Here is a 23720-nt window from a genome sequence, read left to right on the forward strand (position 1 = left end):
GACTGTATGTGGCTATCACGAGGATCGACGAGTGTCAGACCGACGCAAACTGGCTGTGTAGGAGACTACGCTAAGTGCTGAGGAGACGGTCCGCCGTATATAATTAAAACAATTCCTTGATTATTTCGGTTGGTGAAATAGCTCAATTGGCTAGCGCGCCGTTCTTTTACCCGTGAGGTACCCGGTTCAAAACCCGGTATCGGAAGGTTTTTTTCCTCTCCATTTTTAACCCAAACTTTTTTATATTCATTTGAAATGTACATATTGCAAGGGAAATATATTTTGTTTCCTTTTTTCTGAAACGTGCGAAAAAAACAAAAAAACAAAAAAAACAAATATTTTCCGCTCAATACGGGCCGGGCATTGCAGCATGTCAGCATTCGTCAAACGAACGGGAATTGTTGTTGTTGCATGCCTACCCAGAATGCAATTCACGTATACAAGGTATTGGATTGCAAATTTGGCTATTTATTCACATTTACGCTGAAAATGCTCTCGTTTTTCATTTTTCAGCATAAAGGGGGAGATATTTGATATTATTATGTAATTTTAAAGACAATCCATATCCAAAACCAATAGGGTTACCCCCTTTAAGGCCAAAAAAAAAATTGTAATGTTGGCGTAACGGGCTGATCAAAAGTAGGGTGGATAGGTAAGTAGGTAGGTATTTTTTTAGGAACTGTTGAACCGGGATATTGAATGAGTTAAAACAAAAAAGCTCTTGTATTTGCAGTTGCGTTCTCCATGACCATGACAAATGCATCCTTCACAACTTCACCATCTTCCTCTCTTTGTACTTCTTCAAAACTGCATACCAGATGTCCTTATGAAAGGTCCTGTAAGGTTTGCATTGGCTTGATCAATTGCATGTTTAGATAGGGACCGCAAGTCGAATCATCCCTCGCTGCCTGGACTCTTTGAACGAAATATCCGTGTTGGAATTCATCACACAGTTTCTGCGCAAAGTCTCTGACCAAAACGTGTAATACCACCCTTCTAATCGATTGGAATATTGTTTTTGAACCAGATTTATCAACCACTGAAACAGAGTAGCTGTCAGCGTAGCCGGAGGCTGCCAGTACTTCCGGGTTGAGTAAAATTCTGTTTTTAACAAGGAGCATCATCGTATTTTTGACGGAAAAAAAAAGTTTTAAGGTTTTGCTTGTTTTAGGGTTGGCTGATCGCTTTTTTTATTATTTTTTGGTTCAAAAATAAAGAAAAAAGTGTAGGGTCAGGCCTAATAATAGGGTCGGTTGGGTTGCGCCGACATAACAATTTTTTGGCCCAAGTTTCAAGTTAGGTCAAAGTTATGGTTACAATACCAGATTCCTATTGCTGATGTCCCAAGGTGTATAATTGTTGCCCAGCTACTTCATCGGTACTCACAATATATATCACTGCAAAAACAGCAGAGCAACACTTTATAAACACTTTAACACTTCATAAACACTTGTTTGTACAGTGAAGGTATAGGGGTGTTAATTTATAAACACCAAAACACGTTTAGAAATATGAAGATGTTTATATTTTTTAACACAAGATAGTATTTAAATACATATTTTAAACACTATCTTGTGTTAAAAAATATATACATCTTCATATTTCTAAACATGTTTTGGTGTTTATAAATTAACACCCCTATACCTTCACTGTACAAACAAGTGTTTATGAAGTGTTAAAGTGTTTATTAAGTGTTGATCTGCTGTTACTGCAGTGTTGATACTCTAGAGTTGCTACAAAGTAGCTGGGCAGCAGTCTTATCTCTGGGGTCAGCAGCGATTGGAATCGGGAAGTGTGGGTTTAGGGTTAGGATTAAGGCTTAGGTTATGGTGACGTTTAGGGTTAAGATTAGAGTAAGGATTAGGGTTTAAAATACTTTGATTGGGTTTTTGGATTAGCTGTGGTTTGGTTGAGGGTTAAGTTAGTGGTTATTTTACTTACAACTATGTTAGGGTTAACTTTCGACATTGGTGTGAAAGGTATTTTACAATTATTTCACTCCAAAATTTACCTTTACATCACTACCTCTTGGCGAATAATCTGCATTTTCTATAAATAAGTTGCCTAATCTACTGGGAGTTCGGGAAAAGTCAAGCCTCTCTGTATGGATCTTTAATTTATGCATGCATTAACAAAAATGTAGAAAACAAAGTAAGATGTGGTAACAAAGAATATATGTGATGCAATCAAGCTAAATGAGTATTTTTAATTTCATTACATGAGCCATTCTCAGAGCTTTATTTTATTGAAAACCCCATCATAATTAGACTTACAGTTTCAGAGATATGGCCATTTACATACCTGCCAACATTAAAAACCTAGAAAAGAGAGTACATGATAACGAGGGCACTAAGCGCCGTAGTATCGCCTCTGACGCGGGGGGTTAACATTATTATACATGCATTGGTTTTCTATGCATTTATAATATGTGCTAGATGAAGAGGTAAACATTAGTTAGTGGTTTGCATATTAAGGATAATAAACTGTAATTTTTTTGTAATTTTTTCCAATTGTTTTCAAATTAACTGTGAATGATCCTAGAATTTCAGAATAGGTCCAGTGGTTCTCCAAAGTCGCCGAAAACTTTGGAAAAGAAATTAAAATTAAAATTAAAAAAAACTCGGGAAATCGGAGTAGTTGGCAGGTATGCATTTAGCGTTGCTCAGAACAATAAAATACAACAGAAATTGAAAACTATTATTGGCTATGCCTTAAAATCAAGATTCCAGATATCAAACTCATTTTGCCTGATTACATCACATTATGGGTCAAATGAAATAAAAACTTGAAACACAAAATAAAATTAAAACCTACTATTTTATAACAGAATCTATCCAAGTTTATGCTATCTAAAATACAAAGGTCCTTTGCAAACTAAGAAACTTTAGTTTACTTATCTATACTGATCTGTTAACTGAGTTATTAAAGCATAGGATTAAGTTGAATCTTTATAGAATTCCAATTACATTGTTTCCTTGTATTGCGTTATCCAAGAATATGAAGAACACATCAGTAAACCAACCAGAATTATTTAAAATGATGTATGAATGGTCAGAAGAATGAAGTTTGTTTCTTACAGTCTCTGTGATTGGTCAAAATCTTTCTTTTGTAATGACTCTGTGATAGGATTGGTTAGTAGTTATACAGTTAAAACTTTACTTTGTTGGTGTTCAATTACCTTCACTTCTCCACCCCTAGGTGTATAATGTGCATTTTGTAAGGAGCCTATTTTGCTATGGGAATCGGTAAAGTCAAGTCTCTCTGTGTGAATCTTTAGGCATGCATTAAAATAAAACAGAACATAAAATATAATGAGGTAGGGAAAATCATATAAAACATGCACAAATTTGGTGAAAATAAAATTAAAAATAAAATGGTAAAATTGACACTATAAGGTCCCACAAAGTCGATTCCTAGTTTCCAGCCGCATATTTAAAACAAAATTATAACTTTTTTATTATTTTTTATTTTACCAAGTTTCATTATCAGTCAAAATGTGGAAATAAATGTGGTCTTCAGCCCGGTGGGGTCACTCCCTGGCAGGGGGGACGCATAGGACCGTTACCACAAGTACAAATTACCCCCTTTTGCAGTCGATTTCAAGGACAAATCATGAAGTTTTACCCCCTTTTTTACTCCAAAACAAGGACAAAATGGTACTCTGAAACACCCCTATTTTTTAGATTCCGAGGACACATTTGCCATTTTGACCCTATTTCAACATTTCAAGGAAGGGATTTTTAGGCCTATGAATGGTTTTTTTCAGTAATTAACAAGGGCTTCACAGAATTCAAGTAGTACCCCTTGCATATAAATCAGAACCGAGAACAACATTGATCACGGGATGAGTACAAAGTAGGAAACCAAATTTATTCCTGTGATTTTTTTATCTGGCCACGGGATCAGGAGAAAATAATAAGAACCCCTTTTTCAATTTCGCAGACATTTATGCAATAAAAACCCTATTTTTCCAATTTCACGGACAATTTTGTCCATGGACATGCCCTAAAATGACCCTTTTTCCTTGATTTTGGTAACGATCGTGCGGTCAGTATTGCAAGTTGAGTGACCCCACCGGGGTCTTCAGGCACAAGTTTACGTATTGAAGAATTGAAATGAGTTTAAACGCAGGCGTGAATTTCAACCGTTGGCGGTGATGGGAAACTCAGAGAATCAACTTTGTAAGGCCTAACAAAGCATAAAATAAAAGTAATCTATAAAATTTGTTACAATGAAAGAAGAAATGGATATAGTGAGTAAAACGGATACAAACATGCATGTTATGGGCAATATTCAAAGTGCACATGCAAAATGCAGACATTACAGCCCATTCATAGTGGACGGTCAAAAGTGTTTTCCCGATGCTTATACTTTTTCTATCGTGCACATTCCCTTTGCTCCATGCTACTATCCATCTATCTATCTATCTACCTTGACATCGCCACCCTTAGGCTTATATTTGGTATTGTCTAACGAGCCTACTCGGCTACGAGCTTTACTGAAGTCTAACTTTTCACTATGAATCTGTAAGACAATATATTACATGGAACTGAGAGGACTGCAAACTGTGGAGCTTAATAGAGCATGCTATTACGTATTCTAGAATACAGAATGACAGAATTATACTGAAATGCAAGTCTAGTCCAGCATGCAAGTGTATCAGTTCACATTTTAAGTTTGGACAGACACAGGTACATGCTGGGGTGGTTTTGGGGGCTCTAACTTATCAATCCTGGTTTATGGGTTTACACCAAAAACATGAAAACTCATACTATTTTGTTGTCCACTGTCCCTATCTGCTCAGTCCCATCCCCCGATTCTGGGCACCTCTAAAGAAAGGATTGTTGAGACCAAAGGTACAAACACTTAACAAAATGTTAAAGACACCATGCATATTAATTGTTTATTATTGTTTCAAAAGCCTCCATCCAATTATTTAAATATTGGATATAATGTTACAGCCATGTTAATTTTGCAATGTTAACATGCTTTACCGTTAATTGTTGGAATTTGACAAACAATGACACTGAATTATACTAATGATTCAGTAGCATAGCAACGGAGGGATGGGAGACAAAAATAATAGAGAAAAGTGCCTCCCTATAACAAACAAGAAAATTGGGAAGGCAAAGGAAAAGAACAGGGGCAAGGAGGCAGTTTCCCACCAAATACACACCGAGAATGGCCCAAAATAGTGTAATATACCAAATTCTTGCATGCTATGCATGCACATTTTCCGCAAGTAAAGCCCTTGTTGGAAGCTCGAAGGGCCCTTCTTCTTCCTTCTATTATAATAAAAGGCATCAAAGTGGAACTGATGAAACACTTGGAACCAGTATGTCTTTCAGTGTTATGCTCACTCGATGGTTCCCTTATGGTGTTCATAGGTTGTGTGATAGGCCTATTATTTGTAATTTGCATTCCTTCATTTTTAAATATATGCTAGTTAGTAGTGGGGTCAGTATGATGCAATGCATGCAGGGATACCTTTACATCCCCTCCTTTGCGTGAATATTTGTTATTGTCAAGAGAACCGACACGACTACGAGCTCTACTGAAGTCAATCTTTTCACTATGAATCTAAAGCAATTAGAAATATGAAGCAAAAACATTTCATTCAAAATCTGTTCAGAAATATACAAGTTTCTTAAAGACATACATACAACAATACAAAACACACTTAGTTGCTAATCTACAATTCTATCTGATTTCATAGTTTTCATTGATATACACAAATCTTTATCAAATAATCCCATGTTCCTTCAATAAATTACATGAATGATGATAACAATTTTTAAACAGTGTCGGAAACAGTTTCAAACTGGCAACCCAAATACTAAAAAAAAAGATGAAACATGATTTAGTACAAATACCTTCACAAGAGGGCATCAAAATGGGCTACTCCAGCTAAAATCCATGGATTCTCTATGGAAGACATGGCCTTAATCTTACACACAGGGAGTGTGAATTTCAAATGGCCTACCTGAATGGGTGATTCCATTTTCCATCTACAATCCTGTATGGGAGACTAATGCTGGTTTCATACTACCCTGCCGCTTGCTGCTGAGCGGCGTGGCGCATGCGCATTACAGACGAAGAGACACAATTAAGGCTTGCCATTGGTTGAAACACCCTGCCGCTTGCCGCAGCGGCAGGAAAGTCTGACGGGGGCATTAGCTCATGTCTTCCATAAGGGGTGTATGAATTTCAAGTGGAAGTCACAGTCCAATCTTCCACACAGCGGGTGTAAATTTCAAACAGGGTTTCCTGAATAGGTGACCCCATTTGAAATCAACACCCCCTGTGTGAAAGATTAAGTAAAGTCATCCATAAGGGGTGTATAGATTTCAAATGTAATAGCCCTATGACATGACATAAAATGTGCATGCTCTCAGAATCTGTGAAAATAGTAATAAGTAATAATCTTGTTTAAGATCCACAATTAGGAACTAAGCTTTATTATCTTTAACTAGATCTATATTATGTTCTACTTGTAAAAAAGTTTGCAGGGCTCTGAAGACGACTAAATAGTAGTGATATAGTGGTAACAACATATAAATCACTTACACAATGAAAATGTAACAGAAAGATATTTGATGTTGAGGCAAAGATCATATCAATTAAATACAACTTATTACAACACAAAACATACACATATCTGAATAAGAATTTCCAAGTTAATACATAATATCGTCTGTGCCGAGATAAGTACAATGCTGACTCTAAAGAAATTGTTAAAATAGGAAGTAAAGAAGAAAGCACATTGTGAAGCTATACAGAGAGTCAATATATAACAGAAATATATAATATGAAATTTTGAAAAGATAAATGGATTTCAAATCTATTTACAAAATCTTGAGTAACATGAAAGTAAACGCAAAGCACCTGCAACAAAAGAACGATTAAACAATTGTTGTATAATTTGTTTATTTCAATTGAAGCATTCAATGTATAATTTTTACAAAGATCAAAGTAACATACAATGGCTGACTATATCTAATCCTGCCCTATGACTCGGGTAATTGGGGTATACCACTTGAAAGCAATACTACCCAGTGGAAGATTTTGGAAGTATCTTCCACAGGGGGAGTATGAATGGAATGAACACACTAGGCAGCTCCATTTGAATGTCATACACCCTCTGAGCAGAGGGAAGATGAGTTTCAAATAAAGTTGGTTGATGTGCTCCCCCCCCCCCACTCCAGTGCTGGCACTGATGCTCCATCCTGTTCCAATCCACCCCCTCCAGATTCACAGCAGCCATGATGCAGTAGCCATTACACCAAGTATATAATCAGCCTTATACACATACCTTTCCATCTGAGTACTATAAAGAGAACTACAAAATGACACAGGGTGTTGTATTATAACTTGGTATTTACCTTGACCGCTCCACCTCCTGCCTTGTGCTTGGCATTTTCCATAGAGCCGCATCTGGAAGTCACTTTGCTGTAGTCTTTCTTCTCACTACGAATCTTCACCTGGGAAAATAAAATAAAAGCACAAACTGATGTTATACTCCCAGTGGTCACTACTGCCTTTCTTACAGATCACCTGATTGGTTATTTACATGATTATAATCATCTGAGTAACCAATCACAATAGATCTTTTAAATCTCATAGCAATTTGAGCAAAACTTGTGTTGTGTTGTCAAATGAGAATAAACTATACTCGAAAAGTTATAGCATTTATTTAAAAGTGATATAATTAGGGATTCAATCATGTTTCACCCTTGTTCATCACTGTTTAACAACGATGCGTCCGTGTTGTCTGCGTGGTTTACGCATACGGTGATGAACAACTCTGAAACATGATTTTTAAAATCCCTTTTAAACAACAAAAACAAGCCTTTGGTTTAGCTCAAAATTTTTGAAGTTGAAAACTAACATTTTGTGCAACAGAAAATTACTTATGGAAATGTAACAACATGGCTTTAATATTAAACATGTGCTATCTTCAGCAGATAGCAGTGCGTAAAAAATCTCCAGTATCGATTCTGTTGATTTTTCACATGTTTTCTAAACAAATGAAGTACCAGAAGATTCAGGGATGGGGTTCGCAAGATGCAAATGCAAATATAAAGGTGAGTAAAACAAATCTGTCATTATATTTGAATTCTGTCTTGTCTCCCCAACTTCTACTCCATCTTTCAGTATCTCATAGACATGCTGACAATGTGCCTGTGTCCAACACATAGGTGCGGGGATCGGTGTGATCAAATATTTATTTCGAGGATTGTAGTTATATTTGTCAACACTATACCCTATCCAGTGGCGTAGCCAGGGGAAAGGGAGGCTGTGATAATTCTAGCTGCCCTGGTATTTAAGATTTGTATGTCTTTTTTGTTATTTGTAGCCTAATTTTGTCAAATTTTGCACCCCTTAAAAGTTACCTTACCCCTTTCCACCCCTCTGAAAAGTCCTAGCTACAGCACTGGCCTATCTGCAAGCGATCCAAGGCATTTACAGTTTACATCTCACAGGGCTGCATTGTGCTTGTAATTTGAGGGTATCTTTGCAATCTGAGCAGACTGAGCCAATCGTACTCAGCGTCTGGTTAATGTGATATCTTTGCAAATCCTGTGTACATCACCGAAAGGTGTAACAGTGGTCATTGTCCGCAAATTCACATCAATAATGTTGCGATTCATTATGTGTGTAATTAAAATTACACCTGTAAGTTCAATATACCAGGGCATTAAAAATGTGCTATTCCAGTTGTCACTCATACACCCCCTATGGAAGACACAAACTTAATCGTCCACACAGGGAGAGTGTGAATTTCAAATAGGATTACCTGAATGGGTGACTCCATTTGAAATCTACACCTCCTGTGTGACAATTAAGGTAATGTCTTCCACAGGGGGTGTTTGTATTTCAACTGGAACAGCCCTATGCATCAGTCCAGGCTTCAGCTGATTAATCAACAAGACCAATGTCCAACAACGTGTTGATCCTACATGAAGCCCCAGCTCATTAAAAAGAAATAAATTTTAAGCTTTAAGCATTTGCTACCATACTAATGTGTCATGGACTCTCTGGGCATTGGTTCAAAAATAAATGAATACATGGGAGACACAAGCAATTAGTTTTCTAATTGAAAATTACATAATAATGTGATTTTAAGACCGCAATCACTCTTTCATGTTGATGGTATAGCATGTCCTGCTTTTAATACAGATATTAATGTTTGATTATTGTTGGTGTGTATGTGTGAACTACTATTATGTGGGAATGGCATCATATGTCTGATGCTGGTCCAATACTGTAAAATTGTCTGGCTTGACTTGACAGGATGCAAGGATGGGATATACTTCCAGTTTCCTGAGATACAGCCAAAATACTTTTCCAAGGGGATGAAGGAATGAGCTTTTCTCCTGGCCTTTTTGGAGCAAACTTTTTCAGTCCAACAGTACCACAATAATTGCCCTTATTTTGCCAATGTAATGAAAGTCTCTTTCAAATGAAATCGGGCTATTCCAGTTGAAATCCATGCCCCTTATGGAAGATACACAAAGGGGTTGTAGATTTCAAATTGAGTCACCCATCCAGGTGAATGAAGCCCTTTGAACAAAGCTATAGGCCTATAGGTTCATTAGATTTAGGGTAGGAGAGGGTTTAAAATGTCTACCCACCTTTCTTCTGTACTTGTGGTTTCATTTCAGAGCTTTTCAAATTGGGTGAACGGATTCAGCTTTGCATTGAAACTTACTACATTTACATGGCTTCATCAGTTTCATTTTAGACAGGGAGGACCATAGGGCCACATCGGTCTTTTTGTTTCGTTCCCTATAGTTTGGTTTTGATAGACCATTAGAACTCAAAAACTATGCAATTAAAGCCAAAATTATTGGTACCCAGCAAACACAAAACGTTTTCGACATCATTCGCAAAAGGTTATAAAAGGTTGTCAGAAAACGTTTAAATGTCGGGTTATATAAAGGGTATATTAAGAGTGTAAAACGTTTTCATAATCTTAAAAAACATTTTTTGATCATCTACTGCTCAGCAAACAAAAATGTTTTACAGAAAACGTTTAAATGTGGGGTTATATAAAAGGTATAAAAACGTTTTAATGACATTCCAAAAACATTCTTGAAAACTTGATACAAAACATTCTAAACAGAATGTTATTTTGGGGTTGAAAAAATATTTTGCGAAAAACGTTTGCCAAACATATTTTCAATAACGTTTTAAAAACGTTTCATGACCTTTATATAACCCGACATTTAAATGTTATTAAAATGTTTTGAAAAAACATTTTAAGAAACTGTGTTTGCTGGGTTCAAATATTTTAACATAATGTCATTTACGTATTGACACAATATTTGGCAAAAATGTTTGCAAAAATAGTTTTGCAAAAACATTTTTGAAAACATTTAAAAATATTGTTGTAGTGTGTTTTTCATACAAAAGCGTTTTAAAACGTTATCATGACCTTTATATAACCCGACATTTTAATGTTATTAAAACGTTTTTACCTAAACCAAAAGCCAAAATATAACTTATTTAAAATGTTTTTAAAACGTTTTTGTGTTTGCTGGGTACCCATCAGTTTTTGGCAAGCCTGCTTCTTCAATTTGCAACATTGGATCCTCTTGAAATGTCCAGAACAAGTTCCTCAGAACAAGAACAATGTACACATTGTTACTATGCGCTCTTGACCAGGTGACTGTGCACTCTGTGATGATGTGAACATCAACTTTGATGTAGTCTTTGTTTCGATTAAATGCAAAGAGTACTGACTCTGCCATGTTTGTGTGTTGCTTAGGCTGCGATCACATAGAAGTATACGGTATACGGTCACAGTGGTATACGGTATTCGCTATACGAAATACGCTCATTCGATCAGGCTGAGTTCATATAGGAGTATACTATGTGAACTCAGCCTGATCGAGTCAGCGTATTCATATGGAAATAAGCTTAGTATAAATCAGTTTACCAATTTTCTTCGTCTAATCAAATGCTTGTAACTTTACTTCTTGAGGTCATTAAATTGCATTAAATGAGGTGTCATAATGTGCAGAATTAGATAGTGCATCTATTCAAAAAAATGAATTTACTCACATAGGGTTTAGTTTTAAAATTAGGACGGTGTACGCTGCACTAAAGTCGAACACGCACGATTCCCACTATACTATACTATACTATACTATATTACTATACCTCATAAATATTTATTAGGTAATCCAGACATCTTATTGGTTAATAACGCCAGCGTCCGAGTACGGTATTTTGACTACTTCCCGGCGCCTGTGCAATTACGCGAACGCGGGAAGTAGTAAAACTTCCGCACCCCTACTATCACACGGTGTCTCGACCCCGCGCGTCACCATTCATTCAGACGTAGCGTTATGCTACACAACGGCGATTCTGCAGATGCGATTATCGTGAAAATGGCGTCTGCTACAGTTACTTTGCCGAGATTACCGAGGATAATAACACTACTAATTAGGCGTTCTATGAAACAAAATGTTATTTATGGAAAGTTAAAAATAAAATTAGAATAATGTAGGTCAAAATGTAAATACTAATTGAACAGAAATCCTGTAATAAAATCAGGTAAGCAAAATATTAAGCTTATTTAACATGCCGGCCGGCACGTTTACTGGTGTGTGTTTTGACTTTTATTTACGATTTTAGGCCGTGATAGTGAAAATATTTATGAGGTATAGTAAAACAAATACAACATGTTTCATTCAGGGAAGTAGTCAAAACTACTGGTCCCTCGGTGTTGGATGATTTGACTACTTCCCTCCGCTGTCACGTCGGGAAGTAGTCAAATCATCCAACACCTCGGGACCAGTAGTTTTGACTACTTCCCTCAAAACATGTTGTATTTGTATACTATACTATACGCAGGTATCGGCCTTTTAGAATAGTGCCTCTTATGTGACCTGGTACTATGAAATTACCTTGCTTTCGATTTAAGCTATACTGCGTGCACCTGCAAAGCGTGCACCGTATACCCCATATAGTATACTTAGATGTGATCGTAGCCTTATGTGACCCGGTACTATGAAATTGCCTTGTTCGATTTAAGCTATCGTGTGCACCTGCAAAGCGTGCACCGTATACCGAATAGTATACTTCTATGTGATCGCAGCCTTATGGCTTGTAAGTGTATCTCCTGGACTGCCATACCCCTGATTAAATAAATAAATAAATAAATGTAGACATTTATATAGCGCTTTATGCCGTAAACAGCCTCTAAGCGCTTTACATTTATTCGCCGTCATTAGAATATGTCGGAACCACGTTTGCAGCCTACAAGTGGCGCAGGGTCCATCAGTACAACGACTGTGACTACCCCTAACAGCTTCCCATTGCACCTGGGTGGGGTGAGGCAAGCGAGGCAAAGCGCCTTGCCCAAGGGCGCAACACGGTGGCGGGACAGGGAATCGAATCCACGCACGTCGAGCAAGCTCTCAGATTATGAGTCCAAGGCCGTAACCACTGAGCCACCGTGCCCTCCATTTGATATCTGCTATACCATGTATACACCTGAGGAATATCAAAGAAAAGTCTTCCACAGGAGTATGTGTTTGAAATGGAATTGGCTAGGGTCAACTATTTTGAAACCCGTGATACTCCATCTGTATTTTGGCTTTACCTATATCTTCCACAGCCAGATTATTTCAAATGGAAGTTACCCAATATTGCTTATTCTATTTGAAACCCATACTCCCTCTGTGTCACAACTTTAGCTAAATCTTCCACAGGGGGAATGTGTATTTCAAATAGAATAGTCCAATGTACTTACATTGCCACCGCCTGGTGTATGTGTCATATTAGCCTTAGATCCTATCTTGGATTGAACGCCTTTTGTGCTTGGTTTAGGGCTATTTACTCCTCTTGAGCTTGGTCTCGATGATGATGATTGCGATGAATCTGAAAAAAAGGATATTAAAAGTTTTTTGTAAACAAGTGACAAAATTGACAATTTAACAAATTGATATTAATCAAACTGACTTTTCATATCAAGGGCTCAGTGCAAATAGGCTATTCCATTTGAAACCCATACACCCGCTGTGGTAGACATAACCTTAATCTCCCACACAGGGGGTGTAGATTTCAAATGGAGTCACCCATCTAGGTAACCCTGTTTGAAATTCACACACCCTTCGTGGATAATTAAGGTCATGTCTTCCATAGGGGGTGGATGGATCCCAAAACTGCCTTATCTCCATGTTGACCATTTTGAGGAAATTGTATGAAAATATATTGTCTGCCTTCATAGGCCTTTTATGTAATTCATGGTTGGGCAGGAAAAACCTCCTGTGTCATTGGCCCCTGAACATGTTTTTAAAGCAAAACGTCCAATGTAACCTGTTGACAGTTTTGTTTTCAACATGGTCAGGTGCCAAAAGTACATAGGAGATTTGTCCTGATCACCGACGAATATGGTTCACTTGATCTGTGGCTTTATTTACTTCATGGACATACCGTATTGTTTATAATGAATGCCCTGGCCTGGGGATGGGGGCGTGCAATTTTTTGAAAGGGCATTTATTGGAAGTAAATTTTCAGTAAAAAAAAGCTTAATAATTGGGCCAACAATCAAAAGTATGATCTACTTCTGGTTCATTTCCGGGTTGTTTGATTGGCGTAACATAAAAAAAAAATTAGGGTAGGTAGGTCAGGATTTTTTTGAAACTTTTAAAGCTATAAATTGCGTTTGATAAACCACGCGGACGATGTGGCCGCATCGTTGTTAAACAGTGATGAACAATGGTGAAACATGATTGAATCCCTAAATATCCCAGTTACACTGGAACAAAATTTGCTTGTCCCCTAAATTTTAACGCTTCCGCCGCCACTGCTGATGTCTCCTCTTGTATCAAACTAAATGTCGCATAAAGTGAACCAATTTGACAAAGGACACATTTAGAAAATATTGAATTTGATACGTTTTATATAAACCAACCTTCTAAACATTTATTATTGGAAAACTAAAAACAATCACAATTTGCCCATTGTGGATGATGTCTTTTTTCAGCAATATTAAAATTATACAGATGAATTTTTGACAAGCAATATCATCCGCATTTTGCCGACGGGCATTCAATTAGCACTGTCTGGCATTTGAAATTTTGCATAAAACAGAAAAGCAGTATGGAAAAACAAAACAGGATCGTTTAAGCAATCAACCAATTTCAATTATGTTCTGAAATTGAATCTTTAAGACAATGGATGATACAATCAGTCTTCATTGCATCATATTTGTGTGTCTCTATTCAATTGGCAATGGGCTATTCTGGTTAAAATCCATACACCCCCTGTATGACATGACCTTAATCCTCAACACAAGGGGGTGTGGATTTCAATTTGAACTCTATTTAAAATTCTCACTCTCTGTGTGGAAGATTAAGGTCCTGTCTTCTATAGGGGGTATGGATTTCAACTAGAATAAATTCGTAAATTTATCAAGAAAAGGATTATGCACAGCGGTATTTATTTGATGCTATGGTTGTCTCACCTGAATGCAAAGCAGAGAAAGTCTTCAAACCCAGCATCAAATCAGTTTATTGTACAAAAGTGTTGTATCCCCACTCATTACCATGATTACCATCCTGTAAATCTCTTCATATGGTATATACCGTAACCACCCTGGTATAAGCCCACCTTCGGATATAAGTCCACCCCCTATTTTTTCAAAACATTCTGGGCCAAGTTCTTAAATCAAATCAATGCTTTGCTCTCATATTTAAGAACAAATATAAAAAATATCAGTTGATAATTAACAATCCACACTTAGGGGCTTGCATTTTCTTCGGAAGGGGGGGTCCCAAATATGTCGGTGACCGGAGTCAATTTTTTATGACCCCCCTATCGCGGGCAAACCCCCCAGTATTTTTGGGACCCCCCCCCCCTTCCGAAGAAAATGCCAGCCCCCTTATAATTTTAAGAGATTGACATAGAAGATAGAAATTACTGGTACATTTGGCATATACAAATGGGGGGTGATTGTTCATATTTTTCAATTCAAGCACTAGCCCTTCCCGGTTATAAGCCCACCCCCATTTTTGAAGTGAAATCTGCCATCTAGGGGGGGGGGGGGGCTTATACCCGAGTGGTTACTGTAACATAATGTTGTGCTCACAAAATATTGCCAAGAAGCATCCAAAAATAATTACTCTTTTTTTTTTAACAGTAAAATAAACAATTTGCCTTGCTCGCTACCAGGGTCTTAGCTAGGATTTGACAAGTGCCTGCCATTTTCTGCCTGCCCAAAATTTGACACGGAAAACAGAAACCAGACATATGCATCTTCTAGGGGTACAGTCAGTTCAAATTTATTAGTCTGGTCTTGTTTTGAGTTCACAAAACTTATTCAAGCATTATTTTTAGAATTTAACATATATCACAGACATTAAGTTTGCCTGTCCCAGGAGCAAACTGCCCGTCCAAATTGACAGGTGGACGGGTGGCTAGATAAGACATTGGTCGCTACTCTCACTGGACAATGGGGTGGGAAGTAAGTTTTAGGGGGAGCAAAAAACCTGAAAATTTGGGCAAATAGAGGGAGATTTTACTGCTTTATCTTTTTAATGAGAAAGTGAGGGGGTAAAGCTCAATATTGGATGGGAAAATGCTCATGCCCCCTGACACAACCTAGTCCGACGAGTAGGAGATGTTTTTTTCTTAGTTACCAACTATAACTCTGATCTCTCAAGAAAAATTAACCACACAAAAATCCACTAACCGCCCCTCCCGAAAAAGGCGGCGCGGTCACTGGACTTTCGCGATTCGTCTTTCTTGCGCCATGTGAGATAGTGTGAAATGTGTATAGACTGTTAACTTAGAAAAAAAGGTCTTATACTCGTCGGACTAAAACAACCACTAATGAAAAACATTTAGTGCATATTATACCTGAAGCTTTCCTAGGAGTCCTGGCCCCTCCAGGCTTGTGATTCGCAACTGCATTTGGTGTGCGTGTTTTTACATCTGCCATCTCTGTCTGTAAAATTAAAAAATAATCAAGAGAATATCATTTATTGCAAATTTCACAGCAGATCAAAAACATGATTAAATAAATTCTGAAACCAGCTTCACATTATTTGTGTCCATGGGTGTCCATGGGTGTCCATGTCCCCTTCCATATCGGCCTTCAATAGCTCCTTGCAAAATCTGTTTTTCTACTTCTCCGTGTTTCCCAACAACAGTCGTCTTAGGGCATTTAAGGGGATTCGATCTTTTGTGCGTAATTATAGAGGGCCAGGGGATTCACTCTATCATTAAATAAAAATTCCTTTAAAAAAGGAATGGGGCGCCCAAATTATGTGAGCTTGGACGTGATATGGTGAATTCCATGGCATGGTGTTTAGATTTGGTCCCGGGATTTGGTATCATAATGATTTTTTTTTGGTAAGAGTAGAAGATGATCAAATGCAAGACAAATGTGTTTGATTGGGGAAGGTGTATCACAGGACCGTTTTGGATGAAATAAATTGAATTGGAATGAAGCTGTCGTGTCAATTTGCGATTATGTGGGGTGGGGGGGTTCAATTTTGGGGCATATTGTAGTGATGATATTGCTTTGGATATTGAATATTGTTGAATTTCGTTATGCAGGGGGGGTATATGATGGATAGTATAGAAGAGGATCTACCCTATGTTGACCAAAAGAAAAGTTTTTATGAATGTATAACGTCTGTGATACATATACATCATAACGTCTGTGATACATATACATCATCTACTTGCTAATACACTGAAAATCTAATAGAGATGAAGGATAAAAGACAATTACAGAACATTCATTCTTCAAAAGTAGCTATATGGGTATACAATGTTTACAAGATAAGAACGTTAATGTTTTGTACATGAACGTAACATCTTTGATACATAGTTGTTAACACACTGAAAATCTGACTAGAGATTTACAATTTGATGATATCCAAAAGAATACTTACTAACTTAGCATTGAAGAATTAAAATAATTACAGAACTTTCATTTGTTAACATACACGTAGCAATGATTAACAATGTTGAAAATACAAACGTAACGTTTTGTTCATAAACATAACATCCTCGACACATCTAGGATCCGCATAATTTGTTGATTAATGTCATAAACAGTCACAAAGGATTTATGGTCTGATCATTTTATCATTTTAAGGGGGACCCGATATTGCATTTGGAAGAACCAGGCTTTTCAATTACTATCAAAACTGCTGGGTACCAAACTTTTTGATACAGCTTGTATAGTAATTTGTTCTAATTTCCATGCAAAAGGAGCCAGTTGTTTCATCCTTAAAACAAATAGGCTACACCATAATTTCCAATTACCCCATGCAGATAGATAAGACCTTGGTAAGATAAGCGTGTTAATTGTTATGTCACTATCACTATCTTGATCTTGATAAGATGCCTGACTTTGAAACTTTGGGTACAAAACTCATACTCTGCAAGTTAGGTCAAATTTTGCACTATGATTGTTTATTTGAGCTTATTGGACTATGCCATTCAGATTAGGCTATTGTAATCCAAAGTGTTGGTCACCGTCTCATCGGGTTCTAAGAGGCGGTAAACTGGTTACAAAGGTCAAAGTGGTTACAAAGGTCAAAGGTCTCGATTTATTTGGTGTTTTTACAAATCCATTAATTTTGTCTTTTAAACAAAGAATCTACGCACACCATTTTATCCTGTGCATAACAGAAAACAATAATAAAATAAAATCCAAGCATATTGTGGATTTATTTCTGAGCAAGGGCATAATTTTAGCAAAATAGCACAACAATTGCTTGGAGTAAATCTAGTAAGACTGAAATTAGAAGCTACTCACAAGTACATGCCAATATTGTGGGACGCCTCCGTAGAGGGCGCCCCAAAAAGTCAAAGAGCCCTAAGAATAAAAACTGTAGTGTAATCCACGCCAGACACAATTTCTTTATATGACAAAAATAAATTTTTGTAATCGATCAAAAAACAAACGTTTTATATCAATTTTAAATTTAGCCTGAATCCGTAAATATGGTACCTCTCGCCCTTTTTTAGGTCAAGGCTGTTTTTACCATTATGCAGCGAACCATTGTTGAAGCTATTTTACATACATGTATAAAACATTCTAGAGAAAGAATGATGCCATATACTGTTGAAATATCTTTTGTTGATTTCGAATGATAATGTCATGAAGTCGTAAATTTTAAGGTCAAATTCCTAAAACCAGAACAAAACATTGCGACGCAGATATTTCCCGACTTACGCAATTTCATCATCACATCAGTGTCTTTATTATTTGTTTGAAACCTTTCCCAAACGTTTGTGTTCTTTATGCATACAACGGCTAATCTATCTTTACAAAACGCGTCTTTTTTTGGTAAACAAAAGGCTAAGGATGGCATTATGAGATTTATCATTTATCATTACACTCCTCCACTCAACTGCCACCGTGGCCGAACGGTAAAGCGCTAGACACGTAATCGAAGGAAGATTCGAATCGCTGGTTCGAATCCCAACGAAGCCTGTGGAAACTTTTTTTTCTTCAAAATTCATGATCGCATTCAGAAATGAGTCACTTGTCGGTAAATCATGTATCGTATCCTTAAAGCACTTAATTTAATGCCCATGTGACAAGATGGGCACTGACATTACCATGATTACAGCGACTAGACAGGATGTTTTGAAAAGTGACCTTTGGCACAGTGGGTGGTCTTCCTGTGTATTTCAATTGGAAACGCGGGATGCATGTCCAAATTTTCTAGCAAATTTGTAAATTTTTTTGCAACTTTGTAATATTATTGTAAGAGTTTCCGTTGATAACTTTTTTTCCGTTGATCAAAACTTTCAAAATTTAGTTCTTGAAAACATGCTAAAAACAGAATCCCCCAATGTATAATTAAGTTGCCTTTTAAATTGTCATTAATTTTGATGATATTTGTCTGAAAATTTCCTATCTCTTTACATTGTAGCACATCTACTGATCACTTGGTGGTCTTGGTATGGCGGCACCCATGGGTCACGTGGGCATTAAATTTAGTGCCTTTTATTTAATACCCTATGGTAACTGGACAATGTCAATATGGACAAAAGTACTTCAGCTTTCCTTCCAATATGTCATTTGAGGATCCAGGAATTAGCGCATTATAAATCGCATCGCAGTTCACAATATAACATTCCTTTGGTGTAGTCACTGTTTTCACTTGTATTTCATGGTTTTATAAAAACTACATCAATCTGAAATAGAATAATTTTCTGGGTAAATAGGCCTACGGTGTGAGCAGTTCGGGCACCAATAAATAATTTTCATACTTCATATGCAACCATAGACTCGTCTCTAGCGCAACTCTCAAATCTGAAACCAATAGTGCAAGACTGTGCGTAAAGTAGTTCCGTAGGTATTCATGCTCGTCGGAAGTTAGGTTATTTTTTAGATTTTTCATACAACTTCAAAACAAATTGAAAAAAAAAGGGTGTTCTTCATTTATGAATCACATGCAGGGGTCACATTCTTGTGCGTCTGTGCATCCAGGACCCCTTAATTTTTGTTTTGGACCCCTTAAATTACAAGTTAAAACTGATCAACGGGGCCGATCAAAACTTCATGGACCCCTTAAATTTTAAGATGCAGGGAAGCTTTTATCATGTATGTAATTCATTGCCGAGTTGCTCATAAAACATTTTGTCATTGTCGATACAAAAAAGAAACCAAAACCAAAAAATCTTTCGAATAGAGCGTTCAAAAATCATGAAAATAATCGGTCAATATAATGACAATGCATGAAACAATAACATCAACCTTGACAGGTTACCACATATTCCTGGTTGCGCATGCGGACCCCTTAGATTCTCACTAGACCCTTAACATTTTTGAGCTTGTGCTACCCTGATCAAATGTATAAATGATCTGTTTCATTTTTCCACTTGGGTACCGTGCATTACCCCACGTGTTTCCTAAAGGGGTATTATTAGAAATATCGTTTGCATTCTAGTGAAAAAGGGGCATTGTTGAATGGCCACAAATTTGTGAAATCGCTAGAAATAAGATTGTTTTTATCCTGAAAACATGAAAAAATGAGCTGCAAAAGGGGGGGCATTTTAAAAGTTAACCATGAGCATGAGAACCTGCAGATACATAGATTTCCGGAAACTGGGTAAAATGTAAGAAAAAGAAAGTCTCGCTTGAGCAAAACAAAGTCTGGTTCCATTCATGTATTCCTAGAAATCATGAAAGACTTCAGCAGGTAGTCCTATTTACCTCTAACTCCTTATGTTATTGCACAGGGCCATTCCAGTTGAAATCCATACACCCTCAATGGAAGACAAGACCTTAATCTCACACAAAGGGAGTGTGAATTTCAAATGGGACTACCTAAACGGGCGACTCCATTTGAAATTCACACTCCCTGAGATTAAAGTCATGTTTTCCATAGGGGTGATGGATTTTAACTGGAATAGCCCATTTTGGAGCAGACGACACTGAATGGGTGACTCCATTTGAAATTTACACCCCCTGTAAGGGAGATTAAGGTCATGTCTTCCATAGGGGTGATGGATTTCAACTGGAATACCACATTGAAAGCCATTGGCCTCCTGTCTGATTGCGCTGCGATATCACTCCAAGCTCTTAGCAAGCTTGTACAAATCTAAGTGTTACCTTATAATCTCAGACTCTTTATTATTCATGCGGGTATTAATGACATAGGTGTATCCATGTATTCCAGTGAGAATGTGCTATCAGTGCAAATGGATGTATCTGTGTACGGTATTTATAGCTGCGCAAAGTATTATGTAGCATCCTATGTGTATGCAGAAGGATTTCTTTTCAGGGGTGAAAGTGTATATAAGAAGCCTAATTGTAAAACTTTAACCTTTAAACATATCTGAAATATTCATTATTTTACCACCTTTTTCCATTTTTCACAAAAAGAAATCCCAAAGTGTAAGAAAATGTTGCCAAATTTTAGGCCTACACCTATGATCGATCACAAAGACCTTTTAGTCATTTGACCATTTGTGTCATCTTCAGGAGTATTTACGCCCGATTAAGAGAATGCATGAAGTTGGGTAAACATAATGTATTTGAAAGGGGGACAAATGTAAACTGAAAAAAAGAGTGAACAAAAAGTTTCTCAAGATCCCTTTTCCAATACCATGAATACCAATCAAAATTAATGATGGTGTATAATACAAAAATGTATAATCGAAGACCGAATTAAAAAGACTAGTTTGCGTCTGACGTTAGGGCAACGGCGCAGGGTGATTCGTTGCTGACCTGTGCAGTACAGCATTTTTGGTCTGACAGGACATCAGACGCAAACTAGTCTTTTTAATTCGGTCTTCAATTATAGTAGTACTGTATGCTGGTGCACCTGGAAAAATAGGAATTTTCTTGTGTTGTTATTGTTATTTGTCTGGTTTTTATTTTCTCTTGTTTTTGTTTGTTTTTTTGTGGCTTTGTATTATTTTGTGTTTGGTTTCTTTTTTTAATTGATTGAATTCTTAAAGAAATGTTACGTAAACGAGTCATATTTATCTTTATTGTTGTGTGCTGTTTGGCTGCCTTTTCCTGTGCTATCATTTAGAGCTTGACTCTTCTTACATCTTTTTAATCTTGTTCGGTGTTCAAAACTTTGTAACAAAAAGACATTTTAAAAAAGAGCTACAAAGATGATGGAAAAAATTCCATGTGAGAGATGTTCTATATTTTGTAAAACTAAATGACTCATTACCTTTTTATACTTTATTATACTATGAATACTAAATTATGCACACGATAAGCATATTAAAACCTCATTAAAGGCCCTTTCAGTGATTTCACAGGAACATTAAAAAAAATGGAAATTTGTCAGAGTTGCTTAGAAATAAAGAATAAGTCTACAGAATTTCATTAAACCACTTTTCCCTGAATACATCGACAAATTAGTCAAAAAACAGAAGTTTTAGAAAGGTTTTCTACTTCAACTCAGATCGACTCGAGAAAATCGAGATTTTCAGTACAGTGCGCCACCAATCGACTGGAAAAACTTCCTAGTCCAGTGTTTCTAACACGGGGAAGTAGAGTCTAAATTAAAATAAAACAGACGTATAATTTTTATAGAAGAAAACAAAATAAGCAATTAAAGGTCACCGAGGCAAACTAACGGTCAATTCAAATATGAAAAACAGTTAAAATTGTGTATTTTGTTTAAAATAGTAGCTACTGATGTAATAAGTAGTAGAAACAATACATAGCGCGTGTTGGTACATGGAGAGTGAGCTTCTTTCGATCTCGAGTCGGACTTTTGTACTGTCAGTATCAAAAGTCCAGAATCATCTAAATGCTTTATTTTGTCTAAAATACACGGCTTTCGACCGAACCACTAGCAGGCTATCAGCGTGTTTATACTGAGCGTCACGGCTTTTTGACCCGCTATTTTCCGGGCACAAAATACCGATCACAATCCGGCCACCGTTACCCAGCTTGTTTCTACTGAGACCAGAAAGCCGTGTCTCGCACGATGCACGGCATTTTTTTCCTGTTAACAGGAAGTACGGAAAACAGATTTCAACGAGCGCAAGGCATGACGGTTGTATCCTAAATTTAAATGTCTACGTATGGCAGCTCATGGCATAGAACCTAATCACAATTTAGTGTTTTCGTTAATCCAAATTGCATTAATTTACCAGTGGATCTAGTAGGCCTAATTGGCCATTATGATAATTAATTTACAGCCAAAATATAACCAACTCATTAACAATAAAGAAGTAGGCATAGACTAAAGTCATATCCACTTTACTTCATCAAGTTCATGCGAGTCACACATGTGGCCAGTGTATATAATATCAGAAAGAATGAACCTACTACATTATAGGCCTATGCCCTACTATAATACAAAGAGAATATAAATAGCTATAAATCGCGTTATTTTTCAACACACATGACCTTGACCCGGCAACCGATCACACGGCTCGTTTCTACTGAGCGGGTTACAAGCTTTGACCCGGCATGATCCACCTCAAGAGGTGGATCACGAAAGGCGAGCACATGACCCGGCATGACACGGCAACCGATTACCCAGATCGTTTCTACTGGGCTTGTTACCCGCCATGACCCGGCACGGCATGGCACGGAATTTGACCCTCAGTAGAAACACGCAGATTGTTAGCACATCTATGCCAATTACAAAGGTACCAAAATCTGAAATTTGATGATTTTTACGATCGTCCGGATGAGCAAATCACTGAATGGGCCTTTAACCTTTTTGCTCTGCCTGTCTGGCTTGCGCTGTGCAACAGTTTTTAGGCCTTAACTCTTAACACTGTAAACTTACTGTACTAGCTTCTCTACTAGTGTTTGAATTTAAAAGCTTTCAACAAAATTAAAAATAAGTTGAAAGATGTGTCTTATCTTTTGGTGAACTGTGATTTGATATGCACGCATGTAAACTTTGGAACAATTACCGTAATCTTCCCAATCACATTAAGAAAATAGTACTTTAAAGCCATAATCTATGATTTTCATCAAATTTTAATACCCTTTATTCAAAATGCTTAAAGGTCTGACATTGTTGGCCAGGCCAACTGGCCATTTTAATACCATCAATTACTAAAGGATTAAGGCAGGTAACCTTGTCCTTACATATTTACAATGTTATTTAAGACTGGTCATGACATTGGCGAGTTGGACACTTCAATTATTATGGATTATGTTTCGGAATAAAATGTTTTGAGCTTGTGTAACATTTTATTTATAAATCCAGATGTGCTGTTAACTAATATTACTACTAATAACTATC

General features: G+C 37.0%; 1 protein-coding gene across 1 annotated transcript in view; it reads right to left on the reverse strand.

Moving 5' to 3' along the window:
- LOC140142888 (uncharacterized) overlaps positions 1-23720 on the reverse strand; it is a 63995-nt gene that overhangs the window by 36821 nt on the left and 3454 nt on the right. The window contains exons 2-6 of the mRNA XM_072164908.1: positions 15874-15961; positions 12764-12891; positions 7383-7481; positions 5488-5580; positions 4432-4524 (exon numbers count right to left, since the gene is read on the reverse strand). Of these exons, the coding sequence (XP_072021009.1) occupies positions 4432-4524; positions 5488-5580; positions 7383-7481; positions 12764-12891; positions 15874-15955 (495 nt within the window). The 5' untranslated portion in view covers positions 15956-15961. The remainder of the gene's footprint in view (positions 1-4431; positions 4525-5487; positions 5581-7382; positions 7482-12763; positions 12892-15873; positions 15962-23720) is intronic.

Source organism: Amphiura filiformis, chromosome 20, assembly GCF_039555335.1.
Source record: "Amphiura filiformis chromosome 20, Afil_fr2py, whole genome shotgun sequence".
Lineage (NCBI taxonomy): Eukaryota > Metazoa > Echinodermata > Ophiuroidea > Amphilepidida > Amphiuridae > Amphiura > Amphiura filiformis.